Source organism: Myotis nattereri (assembly GCF_964212035.1).
Source record: "Myotis nattereri genome assembly, chromosome: 11".
NCBI classification, from domain to species: domain Eukaryota; kingdom Metazoa; phylum Chordata; class Mammalia; order Chiroptera; family Vespertilionidae; genus Myotis; species Myotis nattereri.
The window spans coordinates 26,318,824-26,338,249 of NC_138086.1; the positions used below are offsets into that span (position 1 = coordinate 26,318,824).

Below are 19,426 nucleotides of genomic sequence, written 5' to 3' on the forward strand. Positions count from 1 at the left end.
AGCTCTGTAAAGTATTCTTTATTTCAGTCAGTGTATGCATAATTTCTAATTGGTCCTTTTTCATGACCTCCATGGTCTCACCATACTCCTTGAGGGATTCATTAAATTTATCGGTGGTTTCCATAAAATTCTTGACAAACCTTATAAACGTGGCCTTGAACTCTATATCCAGTCGTCTGGCCTCCTCCGTTTCTGCCAATTGTGACCCGTTTCTTTGTCTCCGCATTTTGGCTGCTTCCCTGTGTTGATAGAGTGGCCTGCGCGCCAGGTGTCCTGTAGGGCCCAGTGGCTCAGCCTCCCCAGTTACCTGGGGTGGACACTCTTGGTGCACTCTTGGTGCCTCGCTTGTTGTAGGATCACTGGGAGGAATTGACCTCCAGGCCAATTGGCTGTGGGAAGCAGCTGTGTCTGAAGTGGGAGAATGGACCCCCTCTGACCACTGGGCACAGTGGCTCCTGGATCTAAGGAGGTGCTAATTCAGCCCCTGCCTGAGGCCACACAGCAGGAACTACGAAGAGGCTCAGCTGTGAAGCAATGCAAGCCGCTGGGGGGCCTTGGGCCTTCTCTTGGAAGTTCCGGGTCTGGCTGGCCCGGCTGCAGTTAGGTAATTATCAGGTTGCAAAGTTCTGGGGCATTCACATGCAAAAGCCTCTGCCGCAGCCCGGGTGGGGCGGGGTCTCAGGGAGTCAAAGGCCGCAGAAAGAAGCAATGGCTGATTCTCCGAGCCCGGAGTCGCGCGTCTCAGTGTCCCGGCAATGGCTGCAAGCACCTCCGAGGGAAATCTGCCCCCAAGTTCGCCCGCTGCCGCCTGAGAGAGCAGCCTCTCCCCGTATGAGACCTGGGTCCCCAGAGACTTCCCGGAGCCGGAGATCAGAGCAGTCGGGAGCTTGTGATTCAAAAAGACAGCCGCGTCCTCAGGTGCCACCCCCTTTCCGCGCGCGAGCCGCCGCGTACCTCTGCACTCAGCCTCCGCAGCTCCTCTGGCTCTCAGTGTGCTTTTCTTTTCTTCTAGTTGTAGAAATTACACTCAGCCAGCCTTCCTGTTGTTTTGGACGATGTTTGCTCCGTCCTTTGGGCTAATTTTCAATTGTTGTGTGGGGCCACTATTTCCCGGTGTTTATCTATGCCGCCATCTTAGTTTCTTCTCCGAAAACATTCTTTCTCCAACGCACTTTCACCTCCTGAATATTCATCTCAATCCTGGGGAAGTAGGCTGGGAACATTTAAATCAATCAAGGCTTAAGGAGATAAATCAGGTCACAAGAACCACCTGTGGAGCACTGGCTAACCCTGGGCTCCACCTCCCGCCTCTGGAGAGCATCCCACAGGGGCAGGGACTGCTTTTCCAGCTCCCAGGAAGGCGCGCCGAGAGCCACGGACCTCTCCCTCTTCTGCGCTCACAAGCTGTGAGCCAGGACAAACCCAACTCTAACTGGTGGAGGAGATGTCTTGTTTTGTTTCGCTATTAGAACTACTCCTTCCATATTTATCTCCTTAAAACCTCTTCCCACAGCCAGCTGAAAAATGAGGTCTGAGGAGCAGGAAACCTGTGTGTCTGCACAAAAAGCTTCCTGTTTGAAAGGTGAGAAGCCCAAGTAGGAGAAACCTGAGCTGGGGGATTGGATGCTTTGGAGTCAATTCCTGCCGTGTTTTGAATGCCTCGCTCAGGGAGCCCATGGCCTGGCAGCAGCAGTGGGCAGGTCCCAGAACACGGAGGGAAATGCACCTAGACGGCTCTCACCAGTGTCAGGCATGCAGCCTCGGGGGCCGAGGCGGGACTAGCTTGATGGTTTCTTCTAGCCGCCTGCGCCCAAGATAATGGAAGAGTCTTGCTGGGGTCTTGGGTAGTGCTGAGCAGGTATGGTGAAGGAAAGGGAAGTCTACCTTTGAATCCTGGAGGGGAGTGAGTGGGACAAGGAGCACCCCAGGATGAGACAATCAGGCTAATAAGCACTCAGGATAGAGTGACGTCAGGAGAAACAGGCCAGGAGGGGGCAGGGTTGCCCGCAGCACACAGTACTGCATTTACTAATTTCTACAGGTCAGAGGTTAGTGGTGTTTGGGTTCTGTTGTTAGGCAAGGTTGTGGTCCGGTTTTGGTGGAACCCTCTACCATCCCTCCCGTGAGGCCTCAAGCTCAAAGTAAAGGGGGAGGTGGGTGTCCAGCCCACAGAAAGGAAATGAGAGAAGACAACGTTTACGTGTCCCTTGTTTCTCCAAAATCCTTAAACACGTTTCAGCGAGCTGTGGAGTCCGTATTGAGAAGGGAGAATGGGTAATAAGACAGAAAAACGTTTGAAGAAAAGTTAAACAATGCACTCTCACTCAAATGAAGCACGACTTTTTAAATGACCTAGAGCAGTGGTCGGCAAACTCATTAGTTAACTGAGCCAAATATCACCAGTACAACAACTGAAATTTCTTTTGAGAGCCAAATTTTTTAAACTTAAACTATATAGGTAGGTACATTGTTAGTAACTTAATTAGGGTACTCCTAAGGCTTAGGAAGAGCCACACTCAAGGGGCCAAAGAGTTGTATGTGGCTCGCGAGCCGCAGTTTGCCAACCACTGACCTAAAGCAAGCATGTCAAACTCAAAGGCTAACACGGACCAAATAAATGAGGCATGCGGCCCTCGGGCCGAGAGTTTGACATGCTTGACCTGAAGAATCACTGTGGGAGATAAATAAGATTGCTGTTTCAATGCAGAAGACGGGAGAAATTACACATGGAAAAGTTTTGGTTTTCTTCATGTGAAGGAAGGCTTACCAGGACAGAAATCGGTAAAAAGGTGTAACTACTTATTACCAAGTCTCTGGTGTTTTCTCAGAATTGAGCCACATACCTCCCTACTTTCCCCCAAACTCCCAGCAGAATGGAGCCAAGGCTTTCATACCAATTTACTCATGGTTTTCCAAAAGCAGGAAACTGGAAGTACCCCTACTCCAGACCAGCACCCCATGACTGGGTTGGAGCCCACAGTGGCTCTACAGTGACCACTCCTAGCAGCTTGGCAACAAGGCTGCCCGTCAAGAAATCCCACCACGAGGCTGATCAGCTGACCGTGCCTCCCTGCAGATAGAAATGGAAGTGGGAGAAGGAAGCCCTTCTCTCGTTCTTCCTCACCTGTGAGAACACTGGACTCTTCAAGGTCCCACCCTTGAGCAGGGAGCAGAAGGCAGGACACAGGCGGGGCTGTGGACACAGTGGGGATGAACCTGGCCAACGTGATCCAGTCCTCTCGCCAGCAGAGGGCGCCGGCGGCTGGCTCCAGTCAACCTCAAGGATGTGAAGCTAAATGAGGACTAATGACAGGTGCTGGGAAACCACAGCTACCAGGAGCAGAAGCCTCAGACTCTGCCGTTGTCCACAGACGCTTCTGGAACAGAAGCCGCCAACTCTCAGGGAGACAGGAGTGCTGTGGATTCCTTGTCTGTGGCCCAAAGAAATAGGAACAGCACAAACCTTAGCTAGAGAACGGAGGAGAGGACATCTTCCTACAGCGAAGCAACAAGCAAACATCACACAGGCTCAGCTCCACAGCCGGGAGGCAGAGCTGGGGTGGGAGACCTGTTGCGGGGCAAAGGTGAAGGGAGGCGCCCTGCTGCACACACACACACCAGAAACGGACACCAGGTAATCCAAGAGCATTCTTTTTTAAAAAAGAAGAAACTGAGCAAATGTATACAAAATACTGTCGATCTCTCCTGGGCAACAGGGCCGCCATCGCAATGCTTCACCTGCAGTGTCTGAATGCCTGAGCCTTCTCCCGCCGTCTGGGTGCTTCTGGCCCCACCCGGCAAGCCGGTCTCCGGGGCACACGCGCCACTCCTCCATGTGGCTCCTGCTCCAGTCACCAGGCTGCACAGTGTCCGTCCGAGCCCCCAGAGAGCCTTTCCCTGAAGATTCCCCGCCCTGGCAGGGAGCCGGAAATGGAGCGTCCCGTCTTCCTGTCTCCTGTCTCCCCTCCCCCGGGGATGATACGTTCCGTGGAAGTTCCTCGGGCGGTGCCCTCAGGCTTTATGGGCCAGGAGGGTGGTCAGCTTGATCTTGCCATCCATGGAGGCAGTGAGGCAGGTCCCGCAGTCCATCGCCGTGCTCCAGTCCACCGTGACCACGGGGGCTCGGTGGCCACCCAGGCTCAAGCAGCTCTCCAGAACCTTCTCGTCCCCGCCCAGCTGTAAGAGGACAGGGGAGAGGAGGAGGTGTGAGCGGACGCCGTGCACAAATACATCCATGTTCTCTACCAACCACCTCGAGCCTGGGGCTGCCACGCCCACCCTTCCTGTTTAATTTGTTAGACAAGAAAATACCTTCATTGTTCTGACTACAGTTATTCCTTCATCTGAAGTGAAAAACAAGTCCCTGAAGCACTCGAAAAGGCAGGGAATTTTCTCTGCTGCCTTTAACTTGCTGGGGGCCAGTGCCCCTGCACCGCCCAGGCTGCTCTCTCCCAGCATCATCCCTGCTCCCCCAGGGATCCTGCTGTAGGAGGGTGGGTCGTGGTCAGCTCCTGCAGTACCCGATCGAGCTGGCACCAGCAGGCCCTCATCAATGTACAAGTTCTGCTCCCCCTGACCCCACAGCACCAGCCAGGACGAGTGCAGGTGTGAGGAGTTAGAGGCAGTAAGGAAAGGAAACCAGGGCCAGCTGAATAATGATCAGCGCGGCCACAGATACCACCCGTGAGCAAGAAGTATACGACCTTCGTGGAGAAAACATTTTTTTTTTTATTGATTTCAGAGAGGAAGGGAGAGGAAGAGAGATAAAATCGTCAATGATGAGAGAGAATCATTGATCGGCTGCCTCCTGCACGTCCCCTACTGGGGATGGAGCCCGCACCTGGGCATGTGCCCTTGACCAGAATCGAACCTGGGATCCTTCAATCCACAGGCCGACACTCTATCTACTGAGCCAAACCAGCTAGGGAGAGAAAACATCTTTAAAAGTCACGAATTGCCGTGGCCGGTTTGGCTCAGTGGATAGAGCGTCAGCCAGCGGACTGAAGGGTCCCGGGTTTGATTCCGGTCAAAGGCATGTACCTTGGTTGCGGGCACATCTCCAGTAGGAGGTGTGCAGGAGGCAGCTGATCAATGTTTCTCTCTCATTGATGTTTCTAGCTCTCTATTTCTCTCCCTTCCTCTCTGTAAAAACTCAAATATATATTTTTTTAAAAAAGTCACGAATTGCTTACAGATTGTAAAAATGGGATCTGAAGTTCATTACATTCCTTAAGTAATTAGACCCCATTGGTATTTTAAAATTATACAGAGGAAAATCTTTTAACTCATTAATTGGTTATAGAGCAAATCTGACTGCAAAGCATATAAACTGATCAGGACAAATGACAAAGGCACATGATTTAAAATAAAATACATATACATATACATACACAGAGCATACATACAACAAATAAAAATCATACAGAGAGCAGAGAATGGCCTACCTGAAACTCAATTTTAAAAAAATAAAGTAAAATTAGGCTTGTAAACAGAAAGCTTTACAGTATTTCCCAATAGCAAGTAGCAGAAATTATGGCACTAATGAGGGCCAAGGCCACCCAACGTATCACAATTTGGAAAAGAGGAGCCAAGCTAATCCTTCCTCTCACTTCACCAAGGCCTGCATCCCCGTCCTCCCAACTCCTCCTCCTCCTCCACAGCCTCAGATCCACAGACTGCTGCCTCCTAGGATCGTCCCTGAGGACCCAGATCCCCCGCCCCTCTCAGAACCCTAACACTGAACTGCCCCCTGCTGGGGCTCGTGCTCTTTCTAAAGTGCATGTGAGGGCGAGGGGAGCAGGACCAGACCTTCTGTGCCCTGTGTGCAGGTCAGGCCTCGGCCAGCGGCCCCACACAGCTACTGTCCAAATCATGCTGTCTGCTGACTGGTGAGCCCTGGCAACGAGGGCATGGACAGCCCCCAAGCAGCGGACAGTCCACCTTGGGGCCCTTCACACCTGCAGAGTGAGCACCGCCATCAGGCAAAGCTTAACACGGAGGCTGTGAACGAAATGCACCTGGTTCCAGAAACATGCGCTTAGGCTACAACACAAATCCTCACTGCTTGTCTATTTGATAATACCAGTAAAACAGGGGACATTTGTAACTTCATACAATTATACAGAAAGAGGTACATGAACCGGAGAAGCTCGGACATGAAAATTAAAGAGGTAAACTGACCACAAAACAAAGTGGACAACTTCCCTCATGGTTTGACAAATCCCAGCCAGGTCTGTCTGAGCCATGGGTTGTCATGTCCTTGACCCATGGAACTTCCAATACAACAGTAAGTCTGTGCCGGTTAGAGTAACTCAGACAGACCACGTAAGCACTTACCTGTTGGGGGCGTGTTGCTCCAAACCAACACGCTTCCCAACCCTTCTCCCATTTCTTAACAGTTTTTATAAAAGGTATTATTATAGAAAAGGAAGGGAGGCAGAGAAGGGGCAGGGTCTCGTTAAAGCACAGCGGATGGGCCAGCAGAGGAGGAGGGTCACGCTCTGCTGACTCAGTCCTGCAGCAAGGGGCCTTCGGCACTGGCCACACCCAGCCCTCCGGGAGGAAGCTCCCTCCCCACCACCACACCCCAGGTACCTTGTAGATGATGCCTCCAGTGGCAGAACACGTCAGCATGTAATTTCCCTCGGAGTCAAAAGCGAAGAGCCGGCCCCGGGGAACCTGCACCTGCTTGTAGCCGCTGTAACCGGACAGCACGAAGGGGCCCGTGGCATCCGCGGGGAGCCCGAACTCGGACACCTTCAGGCCACTCTTGTGGATGTTCCACTGGATGAACTGCAACCACAAGCACAGCAGAGTCTCTCAGCGGCGGGACGGCCTAAGAGGAGGGGGACGGCCCCAGAGCAGAGGCCCTGGGTCCGCAGGCCACCAGGAGAGGTAGTGGGATGACACCCCCTCCCCCCAGTCCCATCTCTTCCCAACACAATTTAAGCATCTTTTTAGTGAAGGAATTCTAGAAAAAGGGTCAGCACCCTCACATCAAAGTCCAGACTTTCTCTCTGGCCTGAGCCTAGGACAGTGATGGCGAACCTTTTGAGCTCGGCGTGTCAGCATTTTGAAAAACCCTAACTTAACTCTGGTGCCGTGTCACATATAGAAATTTTTTGATATTTGCAACCATAGTAAAACAAAGATTTATATTTTTGATATTTATTTTATATATTTAAATGCCATTTAACAAAGAAAAATCAACAAAAAAAAAATGAACCTGTGTCATAGGTTCGCCATCACTGGCCTAGGAGGAATGTTTCAAGTAACTGTCACTATTGTTGTTCGGGACAACACCGTGTGGTTATGAATTTAGCTTCGTGTATTGCAGTGTTTATAAGTCTTTACCTGGCCCTGGGGCAGCTACCTGCATGTCACCACCTCTTAACTGAGAATCCCACCCAAAAAACTAGGAAGCCAGGCTTGACTTTAAAAGCCCCCTTCCTGCAGTTTTCAAATGAAGAATTCATTTTGTAATTACTATTTTCAAATGGGTAATACAGGTCGATAGGATAAAATCCAAAAGGTACAGGAAGGCACACATGAAGAGCACGTATGCTTACCCCACCCCAGCTCCCTTTCCACGGGTCCTCACCTATCTTTCCAGAGAGAATCCACAAAGGGCACCTGTTTTTACTTTTTTCCCACTTGCCTTTTACATTTCTTGATTCTGCTCACTGCTTCTGGGAAGCTGCTCTGACCCCCGGCAAACTCTACCGGTCCATGCTCACGGGGCACATCCCGCCCCAAATCCGGACCCCACTGCTCCATGTACAGTGGGATGCAGTTCATCCAGTTCATCCTCACCTGCTGCAACCAGGAGGGAGGATATGGTCCCCCTTTCGTAAGAATGGCAGCTCCCACTGAACTCGAAGCCTCACAAAGATGTGGTGAGACTGGTTACTATTATCATCCCTAGTCTACAGATGACAACACTGAGGCAGGGAGAGGCCCAGCGAGTGAAAGGTGTGGTCGGAACCTAAACCCAGCCCGCCATGCCATTCTGGTGCTCTCTAGGCTCCCCGAGGCCTAAGCCAGGGAAGGGAGTTCCTGTGCCCGCCTACCTTCCCGTCCTCGCCGATGCTGTACACGGTGTTTTCGTCGTAGCTGAACTCCACGGAGCACACCTCCCCGCAGTGGGCCTTCCAGCTCATGGCGCACTCGTGCTGCTGCATGTCTGAGGCAGAGACGGAGACAAGGCTAAGATTCCTGCCCAGGCCCCGGGGAGGCACCGGCCCACGGCAGGAGGCACCTCCCACCTTCTGCCCAGTTGGGGGAGCTGCTCTGAGGCAGAAGGCCTCCCAGAGCTGAGCCCTGCCGAGGAAGGGTCGAGGGCCGCTTCAGTCTGCCAATTCTCTCCTCCGCGGCATCTAATCTTCTATTTAACCCTCAGATAGAAGCTTCTTCCGTGGGGGCTAGAGTGAGGTTCAGGAATCCCTGGGAGGAGCCCGAGCTCATCTGTAAGTCTGGGCGGACACACATCCTTCCTAGGAGGCCTCTGGAACTTCGCCCCAGGGGATCTGCTGCGGACACAGTCCCAGTCCCTGTCCCATCCCGGCCCTCTGACTCCGGGCCTCCTGGGACAGGCTGGCTGGGGATCTTTAAGCAGCTGCCGGTGGTTCTGATGCACACTGTTCCAACGCTTAAAGGGGACGGGGAACTAGCCACACCAAGAGGACAGGACGGCATTACTCTCAAGGGTCCTCTTGGGTCTCACTCAGGCCACGAGGACTCAGACAGAACACCTCACAACGGAAGGCCTGCTAAGCTCCCCCCCTCCCTCCTGCGTCCATGGCACGGACCATGTGCAAGGTGACTACAGAGGTTCTGAAGACAGCAGATTCTGACCACAGCTAAGTTCTGTTACGAGCACGCTGAACTGGGGTTTTGCTTTCGGTCAAGCTGGCAAAAATCCAACTCTCTCCCCAGGACATTTACGGAGGGACCCGGGGCTGCCACGAGCATGACTGCTTACCAAACAGCCGGATGACACCATCCGCCGCCCCTGTGACCAGCAGGTTCCCGTTGTGATTGAAGGCTGTGCAGTTGATAGCAATGGGCCCCGGATCCAGGGAGAACTGGAGCTGGAGAAAACAAACTAAATTTTAAAATGTCAGAGAATAAACAAAATTCAAGACAAGTTCTGTCTGAAAGGGGACAGGAGACCGAGATTAGGGAGAGGCACACGAGAACATAAAAAGTACTGGTGATGTTCCATCCTTACGCTGTGATGGTAGATAGAGCCAGACCAAATGATTCCGAGGGCCTGATATGGCCCGCAGGCCAGACGGCCCCCTCCCCTGGTGTAGGGTGAGGGAGGACGGGCCCAGAAAGGCACCCCATTTCTAAGTGAGACACATGCGCCTAGATGAGGAATCTGGAGGAGGAGGAGACAGGCAGGGCCTCATGTTCAAGAATTCATGTGTGGCCCTGACACCTGGAGACCTCCGCGTGGGAATATATACTCCCTCACAGACGATGCAGTAAGACACAAACTGAACACCTGGAACACAGCCACCTATAAGACAGGGGCCCTTCAAGGGTCCAGTAACATCAGGAAACTTCAACAGAAAGGCCACACCACCTCTGAGCACCAAAACTAATTCTAATAAGAAGCATCGCTGCCCTTTAAACAGGAGAGTTTACGCATCATTTACTCTCTCTAGGGCCACGTTGGGGGGGCGGGGGGGGGGGTTAGTAGGGGAAGGGAGGTGGAGCACAGAGGATTTCGAGCAGTGAAAATACCCCGGGTGATGGTGGATGCATGTCATTCCCTATTTGTCAAACCCACAGAATGTAGCGGACTAACACCGAACCCTGCAGTAAGCGGGGGACTCTGGGTGATGGCGGCCAATGTGGGCTCAGAGAGTGTAACAAGTGCACGCTGTGGTGGGGATGCAGACAGGAGGGGCAGGGGGTGGACGGAAATCTGTGCCTTCCTCTCAATTTTGCCATGAACCTTAAACTGCTCAAAAATAAAGTCTTTAAATATAAAACAAACTTAAACAAAGCCACAGGGGCCCTCTAGGAGGCGGTGTGACCTGTGAACGTGTGGCACAATTCTGAGTGACTTCAGCTGGCAACCTACCCACTGGAGCATTACTCCCTTCAACACTTACACGTCGATGCTTCCTCACAAATCAAAGTTTGAGAAGACCAAAACAAAGAGAGGGAGAGGCTCAGAAGGGAGGGAGCGCGGGCCCTGTGCCCTCCCGGAGCGTGGCCAGCCCGAGGCCCCCGGGGGCAGCCCGCACCTGCTGCTTCATGGTTTTCGTGTCCCACAGCAGCAGCTTGCCAGGAACATGGTTCGTGCCCTTGCTGCCGATGTCTAGTGCCGAGAAGTCCGCCTGGGAAGCGAGGCTCGGAGCTGCGGCCGAACAGACGAAAGAGGCCCCGTTGGGGCTGCACGCGAGAGACAGGATTCTGCAACACACGTGGGGCGGGGTCAGCACTCCGCGGCCACTGGAAGGATGAGATGGGGAAAAGGCCCAGCAAAGGACCAGGCCGCAGAGCACAGTGCGGCGAGCGGCCTCCAGCTCACCTGGGCATGTCGTCGTTGATGTTGATTTCACAGAGATTCTTCTTGGCTTCCGTGTCATAAAGGCGCACTGTCCCCACACCACTGCCCAGCAAGAGCTGGAATGAGAAGGGGCGGGAGGTGTGAAGAACAGGAGGTCAGGCAGGTCAGGCAGGCCCTCTCCTGTGAGGTCTGGGCAGGCTGTAGGGGTGGGGTCCCTTCCACTTATTCAGGTAATTTAGGTGATATCTGGCTAAAATGGATCTCATTTAAAAATTAAATAAAGAGCCTGGCCGGCGTGGCTCCGTGGTTGAGCATCAATCTATGATCCAGGAGATCATGGTTTGATTCCCAGTCAGGGCACATGCCCGGGTTTCAGGCTCAATCCCCAGTAGGGGGTTTGCAGGAGGCAGCCAATCAAAGATTCTTTCTCATCATTAATGTTTCTATCTCTCTCCCTCTCCTTCGTCTCTGAAATGAATAAAAATATATTTAAAATACATAAGTTAAAATTAAATAAAGACATCAGAGCTGACCTCCAACAGAAGTAAAACCACAGGAGGAATCTGTGGATGGGAGAGATGCATCACCCCAGACATACCTGGAAAGGTTCTGGCTGATTAAATGAGACCCTCTGTTCTTTCCTCCTTTTCTTTCCATTTTAAATCCCAGCTTTCCAGCCCTTCCTTCTCCCTCCTAATCTCTCTCCACCTCCGTGGGTGCCGTCCTGGCTGATCATGGGGCCTGGGCCCCCTTTGCTTGTCTGGGGACAGCTCTGGCTCTGAGCCAGTAAAGGCCTCCAGAAAAAATAGGAGAAGCTATCCTTGCCTTCAGGAACCTGCATTTTATTTGATGAAAAGCCTCGAAGACAATGAGCACCACCAGAAGAAAGCACCAGAAGCAGGTCCGAGGGTATCCCCAGGAATATCACCTACATTACTTGGCAAATTATCACTGGGTATGCCCTGATGCCTTCGTACCATAACCAAAATGCCTGCAGTTGTCAACATTATTAAAAAATGAGGCTTGCTCCTCAGGTTGCCTGCTATGATCCCCTCAAAATGGAATAAAAGAAAAGAAAAAATTACAAATCAACTTTACCTCCTAAACTACAAAGTCTATCTCAAACATTAAAGTCCAGAAGGAAAAAAAAAACACTGTACTATTCCTGGAGGCAATCAGACCCATGGGAACTGCCAAGTAGGGCACCATCCCCCACCAGCTTCAGCTGCTTCCTTTGGGCCCGACACAGGGAGCAGCTGAGAATGTTTGTGAGGGCTGTTAGAATCTGGACAGCTGAGGGACTGATGGGGAAGAACAGGAAGTGAGCCAGTCTCTCCCCAGACAGAGCAGCGAGCCAGACCACCACAGAGAGGGAGGCACCCTGGCCGTCTGACTGGGGAGTGTTCTCCAGGTTGCACTGCAGTCTCATTTCAATTCTCATTCATCCTGTCACCTCCTTGCCCACCCCAAACAGGAGTCTATAGGGTCAGTCCTGGCTGTGTGGTCCCCATGGGGGATGGTGCCTGACCACCGGTGGACAGCCCTGGGGAATTCTTCACAGACTGCAGAGCAAGCAATGAGGCACCTCACTCACCAGCCGGTCCCGCTTGGTGGCCCACTCCAAGGACAGCAGTGGTGACTTGGAAATGGAGGACGCTTTGGTCTGCATGATGGGGTTGAAGGACCACACTTTGATGACCCCGTCTACGTCTAAGCTGGCAACCCTCCTCCCCGAGCAATCCACTCTGAGACAAAAGAGAGAGGGGAGCTGTTAACATCCTTGCCGTAGTCCATCCTCCTCTTCAGCTAGTTCAGATGGCTGCTTTTCTGACGTTCTAACTGCTTTAAAAAATAATCCTGAAATGCCTACACTCCAATGACCAGTGGACTACTTCTAGAAATATTCATTCATTCATTTGTTCAAGAATTTCTTATGAAGCACCCATTATGTGCTGAGCCCTGGGGTAAACACGGGGCACAGAACAGTGGGCAGGATGCACTGGGCCTCGACCTCGGTGCTCAGTGTCTGGAGATTGAGAGCCTCCTGCACTCGGCTCTGGGGCCCATCAAAACAAGGGACCCACCTGCCCTCTGAACATGACCTCTGTGAGGGTCCCTCATGAAAGGCCATGTTCTTACCATGTGCAAGTAAAGCTTATAAATGGTAAGTACGCAGCGGGCAAAAGCGGGCTTACCGTTGGAAAAGAATACAACAGTTAGTAAGTAACAACAGGGGAGTGAACTCTGTTCCCAGTGCTCACAAATATAAACCTACTTTTACCCGCCCTGTATTTATCTAAAATTACCAACACAGGCTGGCAGGTGTGGCTCATGGTTGAGCGTCCACCTATGAACCAGGAGGCCATGCACAGTTCGACTCCCGGTCAGGGCACATGCCGGGGTTTCGGGCTCTATCCCCAGTGTGGGACGTGCAGGAGGCAGCTGATCAATGATTCTCTCTCCCTCTCCCGTCCTTTCTGAAATCAATAAAAAAATTTTTTAAATAAATAAAATTACCAACATAAAGCAAATTAAAATTGAGTGAGCTTTAGGGAGTTCAAATAAAAGGCAGCTGTTCCTAAGACTCGGAGTCCCATGGTTAGAAAGTTCAGAGAGGCTGACGAGGGCTACAGCAGCTCTGAGCAGGACACCCCACACCCAGATGGCAGCTGCCCCACCTCCTCCGACTCTCAGAGGGTGACAATGGTCCTTCAGGAATCCCACTTTCCATACCTCCTGCCAGCTACACCTTCATGCACAGCTTCCCAGGGAGACCAGTCCCACCTGGCTAGAGCTTTCTCTAGCTGGGCCTCGCCTCCGCCTGAACCCACCTGCAGTGCATGATGGAGGAGTGGTGCTCCCCGTACTCCTCCTGCCCCAGCACAATGAACGGCTGTTCCGGGCGGACACCTCCACCCTCAGGGCCTGCTGAGGCAGCCCGAGTCAGCGTCTCCAGCGCCTCCACGTGGAGCTCTGCGCAGGGCTCTGGTTCGGGGCCGTAAGCTTCAGGTTTCTTCTCTGCACACTGCCAAGCAAAGTAGGGAAAAGGCAGCTGTGACAGGTCTGTGCTGGGCCTAGCTACCCACCACATCCGGGGACGCGCTGCAGGACATCTGTGGCTGCAGCACACTGCAGGAGGCTCTTGGTGATCGTGTGTCTAGAATAAGCATGTCAAACTCGAGGCCCACGGGCCACATGTGGCCCACAATGAATATTTTTGTGGCCCAGCCAATATAACAGTATGTAAGAAACGTTTTAATAAAAATTTCATAACTTAATTTTTATAATATCCTGTTATACATAATTTTTAAAATACATTTTATTGATTTTTTTTTTACAGAGAGGAAGGGAGAAGGATAGTGAGTTAGAAACATCAATGAGAGGGAAACATCGATCAGCTGCCTCCTGCACCCCCACACTGGGGATGTACCTGCAACCAAAGTACATGCCCTTGACCAGAATCGAACGTGGGTCCTTCAGTCCGCAGGCCGACGCTCTATCCACCGAGCCAAACCAGTCAGGGCTATACATAATTATCAATAATGAACTACAACATTCACTAATGACTGATTACTATAATCGTGTTGCATTCATTTTCCTTACGTGCCTTATGTGCAGGCACACCATTTCTCTCCACTAATACCAACAGCGAATATTTTAGCAGCCGATTGCCACATCATTAGTCTTGTACTGACTTGTTTGGTGTGTGCAACAGGAAATATTTCGCTTTCAGAGAACAAGAAAAATGGGTTTATTTGCATAACGCTTATTAATTTGTGCAGTTATGCAGTGTCTGGTAAATTAATGTTCAAGAAAAAATATTAATTTTTATTAAAATGTTCTACTAATTTATTTTAACGATCACTCATTTATTTCAGCCCTTTGTATTCAGCATGTCTCTATCGAACTAAACCTACGTTTCTATGAAATTTGAAGCTTTTGTTTTTTTGCGGCCCACAGAAACTTAAACCTTGTTTATTTGGCCCGTGTTAGCCTTTGAGTCTGACATGCTTGATCTAGAACAGTGGTCGGCAAACTGTGGCTCGCGAGCCACATGCAACTCTTTGACCCTTGAGTGTGGCTCTTCCTAAGCCTTAGGAGTACCCTAATTAAGTTACTAACAATGTACCTACCTATATAGTTTAAGTTTAAAAAATTTGGCTCTCAAAAGAAATTTCAGCCCTAACCAGTTTGGCTCAGTGGATAGAGCATCGGCCTGCGGACTGAAGGGTCCCGGGTTCGATTCCGGTCAAGGGCATGTACCTTGGTTGCGGGCATATCCTCAGTGGGGGGTGTGCATGAGGCAGCTGATGGATGGTTCTCTCTCATTGATGTTTCTAGCTCTCTATCCCTCTCCCTTCCTCTCTGTAAAAAATCAATAAAATATATTTAAAAAAAAGAAAATTTCAATCGTTGTACTGTTGATATTTGGCTCTGTTGACTAATGAGTTTGCCGACTACTGATCTAGAAGAAAGAGCTCGAACTCCAAGAACAGGCCCAGTTCGCCCAGGAAGGGCAGGTGCCAGCTCTCCCGCCATCCCTTTCCTAGAGACCTTGCTCCTCTCATGGGCCCTGCTGAGGGAGAGAGGATAAGGGTGCCCCTCTCTTTCAGGACACACGCCACCTTGACAGACCAGGCCTCTGATGCTTTTAAATAGGCAAGTAGCGCCTGGCCCATGTGGCTCAATGGTTGAGCATCAACCATGCACCAAGAGGTCGCTGGTTCAATTCCTGGTCAGGGCACATGCCTGGGTTGCAGGCTCGATCCCCAGTAGGAGACGTGCAGGAGGCAGCTGATTGATGTTTCTCTCATCATCGATGTTTTTCTCTCTCTTCCTTCTTCCTCTCCCTTCCTCTCTCTCTAAAAATCAATAAAGCATATATTTTTTAAAAATAGGTAAGTAGCTCCAATTAGGAAATAAATGGTCAACTAGGTGACAGGCAAGGGACTCAGGCAGCAAATCCCCAGGGCTTCCCGAGTGTTTGACAGAGTGGAGGCAGCTTATGCTGCCAGAAGAGCAGACCTGACCCACGTTCAGCAGTGAGGGGAGACCAAGGGCTCAGCGTGGCAAGGGCCTGGGTCGCAGAATGACACTGTGTGGGCCCGTGGCCCTCAGGCAGCAACTCCAGCAGGTGGGCCTCTGGGGGTGCAGGAGAAAAGGATCTTGAGATCAAGCAAGTCTGGGGGATTCTGGGTTAAAGCAAGGGAAACCAGTCTCTGTCCTGCCAAATCTGAGCCTGTGACATGCTAATAGTAACATGCACAATTAACCTAAGGGGAAACGCAGCATGCAAGGGGTCCCAAGCCAATGTAATCACAGCCCCCATCTGTGGGGACATTTGTAGTTGGCATTTTATGGCTTCTGTTTAGAAAAATGCTACAGCAGAAAGAGGGACCACTGCAGAGTCAGGCACACTGTGAACAAAACAACCGAACTGCAAGCAATTAAGCCCAGTTCAGCAAGACCACACTCTACACGACGGCAGAAACCAAGGGAGGTAAGAGTGGGCCCTGCACCACCCTGTCATTTTCCGGCCCTCCCGTGGGCATGCTTGGACTGCTGAGGACAAGCCATACCTGCAAAGTCAGAGACAGAAGCTCCTTCCTCTCCTTGCCGTGGTCCTGCAGGCGCCGCTGCCGGTGCTGTGACCAGCTGGACTCCCCCGGGGCCAGCCCGCTGAAGAGGCTCTTCCCATCCCTGGGTCCGCACGCGGGGTCCTTTGCCTTAGTGGTCTGGAGGGCGAGACACCAGGCTGTGAAAGTCTCTTCCTGTCTGTGCCCACGCCAAGAGCCCTGGGCCAGGAGCAGGGCAGAGGCCAGGGAGTGGCTTCTCTACCCACCAGGTCCTGGGTAAGTTTCTTCCCTGGCCATGCTAAGCAGGTAGGTAAAATGTTACCATCTCATTGGTGGGTAAAGTCACGAGTGAAACATAGGCTGTCTGGACCGCCTCCTTTCTGTTCTCACTCCCGTCATGAGCGGACAGGTGGCCAGCACGCCTCAGCCTGCCTATCTCTATCACCTGGAGGGAGGTATCCATATGTCTCCTTGATCTGATCAGAACAATTACTTTTAGTCAAGAAGGACGAGATCATGTCAGGCCCCACGCTAGGTGTTCTAAACATTTATAAGCAACAATATGTTTGGGCAACATAAAAAAAATTATGCAATATACAATCACTTCGCTGGAGGGGGAGAAAGGAACACAAAACCTTTGGGTCAAGTGTATGACTGAGCCAGCTAATGTTAACAAATACTCAGGTATTTGGAAATGACTCCGGTAACCAGAAATTCTTAATAGAAACTATTGGAAACTCAAGGACCTTTGAACAAGAGGAATTGCACAGAAAAGAAACTGGCATCGTCATGCTCCTTTTCAGAACGTGAGTGATAAAGTCAATCAAGGTTAGAGCAGATAAATTCAATAATCCCCATCCCACTCCCATGGAGAGAAGTTTCTTAAGAGTCTTTTTAAAAAGAGCTGACAACTCATTCCTTTTCCAGATTACCGGGCCGGGGTCTCTTTTTCCAACCTTATTCCCACAAATTGTGATGGTCAAAATAGCCCCCTTGCCTTTTTACACAGATATGGATACAAACCAACCTCCTTGCAAGCCACCTATACACAAGGCCTAAGTCAAGAGAAGAGACTCCCTGCCCAGCCACGTGGCTCAGTAGTTAGTGACAACCTATGAACAGGAGGTCATGATTCGATTCCCAGTCAGGGCACATGCCTGGGTTGCAGGCTTGATACCCAGTAGGGGAAGTGCAGGAGGCAGCAGATCGATGATTCTCTCTCATCATTGATGTTTCTATCTGTCTCTCCCTCTCCCTTCCTCTCTGAAATCAATAAAAATATATTTTTTAAAAAAGAGAGAGATTCCCCCAAAGTCTACTGTCCTCTCTAGTTCTGCTACTTGCTATTTCTTATTAAGTCTATGTCTTATGTTAAAACAACTTAAGATGATTAGCATAGATCCCTTGGGACCCTGGAGCCACGTGCAGAGATAAGAAACAAAATTTTAAAGGACTGAGCCTTACTGTATCTGGCCTGCAGGGTATTTGTTAGTTTTGTTTTTATGACTGAAGCGACCTCCAGTGTTATCTACTGATGCTTGTAACAGATGTTTCTTCTAGAAGAAGTACTTGATTCCCCAAATTCTGGCTTGTTTGGGGAGAAGTAGGGTTCTTAGACAAGATACAAGAAGTGATCTACGAAGGAAACCAATAACAATAACAGTCCTAGTGTATATTGTTCACTGAATGTTTACCAAATGCAAGTCCCCATGCTAAGAACTTTACAAACATTCCCTTAAAGGTGAGGACATTCCTTATGAGGAGCTGAGGCTTGGAGAGGGTAAGGTAACTTGCTCTACACAGGCACAACTTGAAAGAGCTGAACTTCATATCCAGATATGACAGCAACTCCATGCTCTGAGAAACCTGAAGGGAGGAATACCATGAAGGGAACATGTGGAAGAAGGTGACACTGAATAGAAAAGAAATGTCATAATCCTGAAGCTAAATAACATACCCAAGACAAGGCCCTTCTCTCGGCACTCTGGCCATTGCTGAGAAGTACCCCGTGGTCCACGGAACCATGGGCAGGACCCACAGCTTTAGAAGGTGGGAGGATTCTCTTACCTTTCTAGAAGCAAAGGGTGTCAAGATAATTGATAACAGAGAGGTCCTGAGATAAACATGGTGTCCCTCAAATGGTCCCCAGCTGTGTGTGCCCACTCCCTGGAATGTGATCCAAGGGTGCCAGCCCTCCATTGATTTCTGCCCATACCTATTGATCCAGAGGGCCGATTGCTCAGACTGAAGAACACATGGGAAGCTACACCTACTTCAGGCAAAACAGACTTTAAGCCAATGAGTATAGTAAGAGACAAAGAAAGTGATTACATAATGATAAAGGGGTGAATTTATCAAGAAGACATAATAGCCGAAACCGGTTTGGCTCAGTGGGTAGAGCGTCGGCCTGCGGACTGAAAGGTCCCAGGTTCGATTCGGGTCAAGGGCATGTACCTGGGTTGCGGGCACATCCCCAGTAGGAGATGTGCAGGAGGCGGCTGATCGATATTTCTCTCCCATCGATGTTTCTAACTCTCTATCTCTCTCTCCCTTCCACTCTGTAAAAAATCAATAAAATATATTTAAAAAAAAAAAAAAAGAAGACATAATAACCATAAATATAAACACACCCAACATCAGAGTGCCTACTTACAGGGTGTCCCCCCAAAAAATGTATACACACTTTGAATGATTATAAAGTCAGTGTTTATTAACATACAGTTCATTAAAAAAAGTTAAAAGCATCTACAGAAATGAATAAATTTTTTTGCCAATGCCTGTTTTCAAACTGATGACCGTTCTGGTCCAGGCACTGCTGATAACGTGAAGCAATGGAATCACAAACATCAAGAATCATTTCATTCGGTATTTGTTCACCCTCAGTTCATCAACTGTGGCCCATTTTGTACCATAAACTTTATCTTTTATGTATCCCCATGAAAAAAGTCTAGTGGCACTTTAGGGTAAATTTTCTTTGTTCAAAGCTTAGTGTGGCTTCACCCATTATTTCAAATCAGTTAAACCTGAAAAGGAGTGAAAATTAAGTGAGTTATCAGCTGTTAAAGTGTGTATACATTTTTTGGGGCACCCTATATAAAGCAATTAACAGACGTAACAGGAGAAACACGCATCAATACAAAGAGTAGGAAACTTTAATGCCCTACTTTCAACAATGGATAGATCATCCAAACAGAAAAGCAATAAGAAAACATTGTACTTAAACTACACATTAGATCAGAAGGACTTAATGGATATTTACAGAACATTCCATCCAAAAGCAGCAAAATGGACATTCTTCTCACGTGTACATGGAACATTCTCCAGG

The 19,426-nt window shown here is 50.1% G+C and overlaps 1 protein-coding gene across 2 annotated transcripts in view; it reads right to left on the reverse strand.

Moving 5' to 3' along the window:
- Positions 1-3,635: 3,635 nt before the first annotated feature.
- WDR91 (WD repeat domain 91) overlaps positions 3,636-19,426 on the reverse strand; it is a gene marked incomplete at its 5' end in the record, with an annotated part of 29,062 nt that continues 13,271 nt past the window's right edge. The window contains 9 exons of one of the 2 annotated variants that reach the window (XM_081102449.1): positions 3,636-4,176; positions 6,595-6,792; positions 8,070-8,182; positions 8,981-9,089; positions 10,260-10,428; positions 10,547-10,641; positions 12,120-12,270; positions 13,357-13,550; positions 16,105-16,260. In XM_081102449.1, coding sequence (XP_080958575.1) covers positions 4,012-4,176; positions 6,595-6,792; positions 8,070-8,182; positions 8,981-9,089; positions 10,260-10,428; positions 10,547-10,641; positions 12,120-12,270; positions 13,357-13,550; positions 16,105-16,260 — 1,350 coding nt within the window. In that variant the 3' untranslated portion in view covers positions 3,636-4,011. The remainder of the gene's footprint in view (positions 4,177-6,594; positions 6,793-8,069; positions 8,183-8,980; positions 9,090-10,259; positions 10,429-10,546; positions 10,642-12,119; positions 12,271-13,356; positions 13,551-16,104; positions 16,261-19,426) is intronic. The other variant, XM_081102450.1, reaches the window with a different exon arrangement.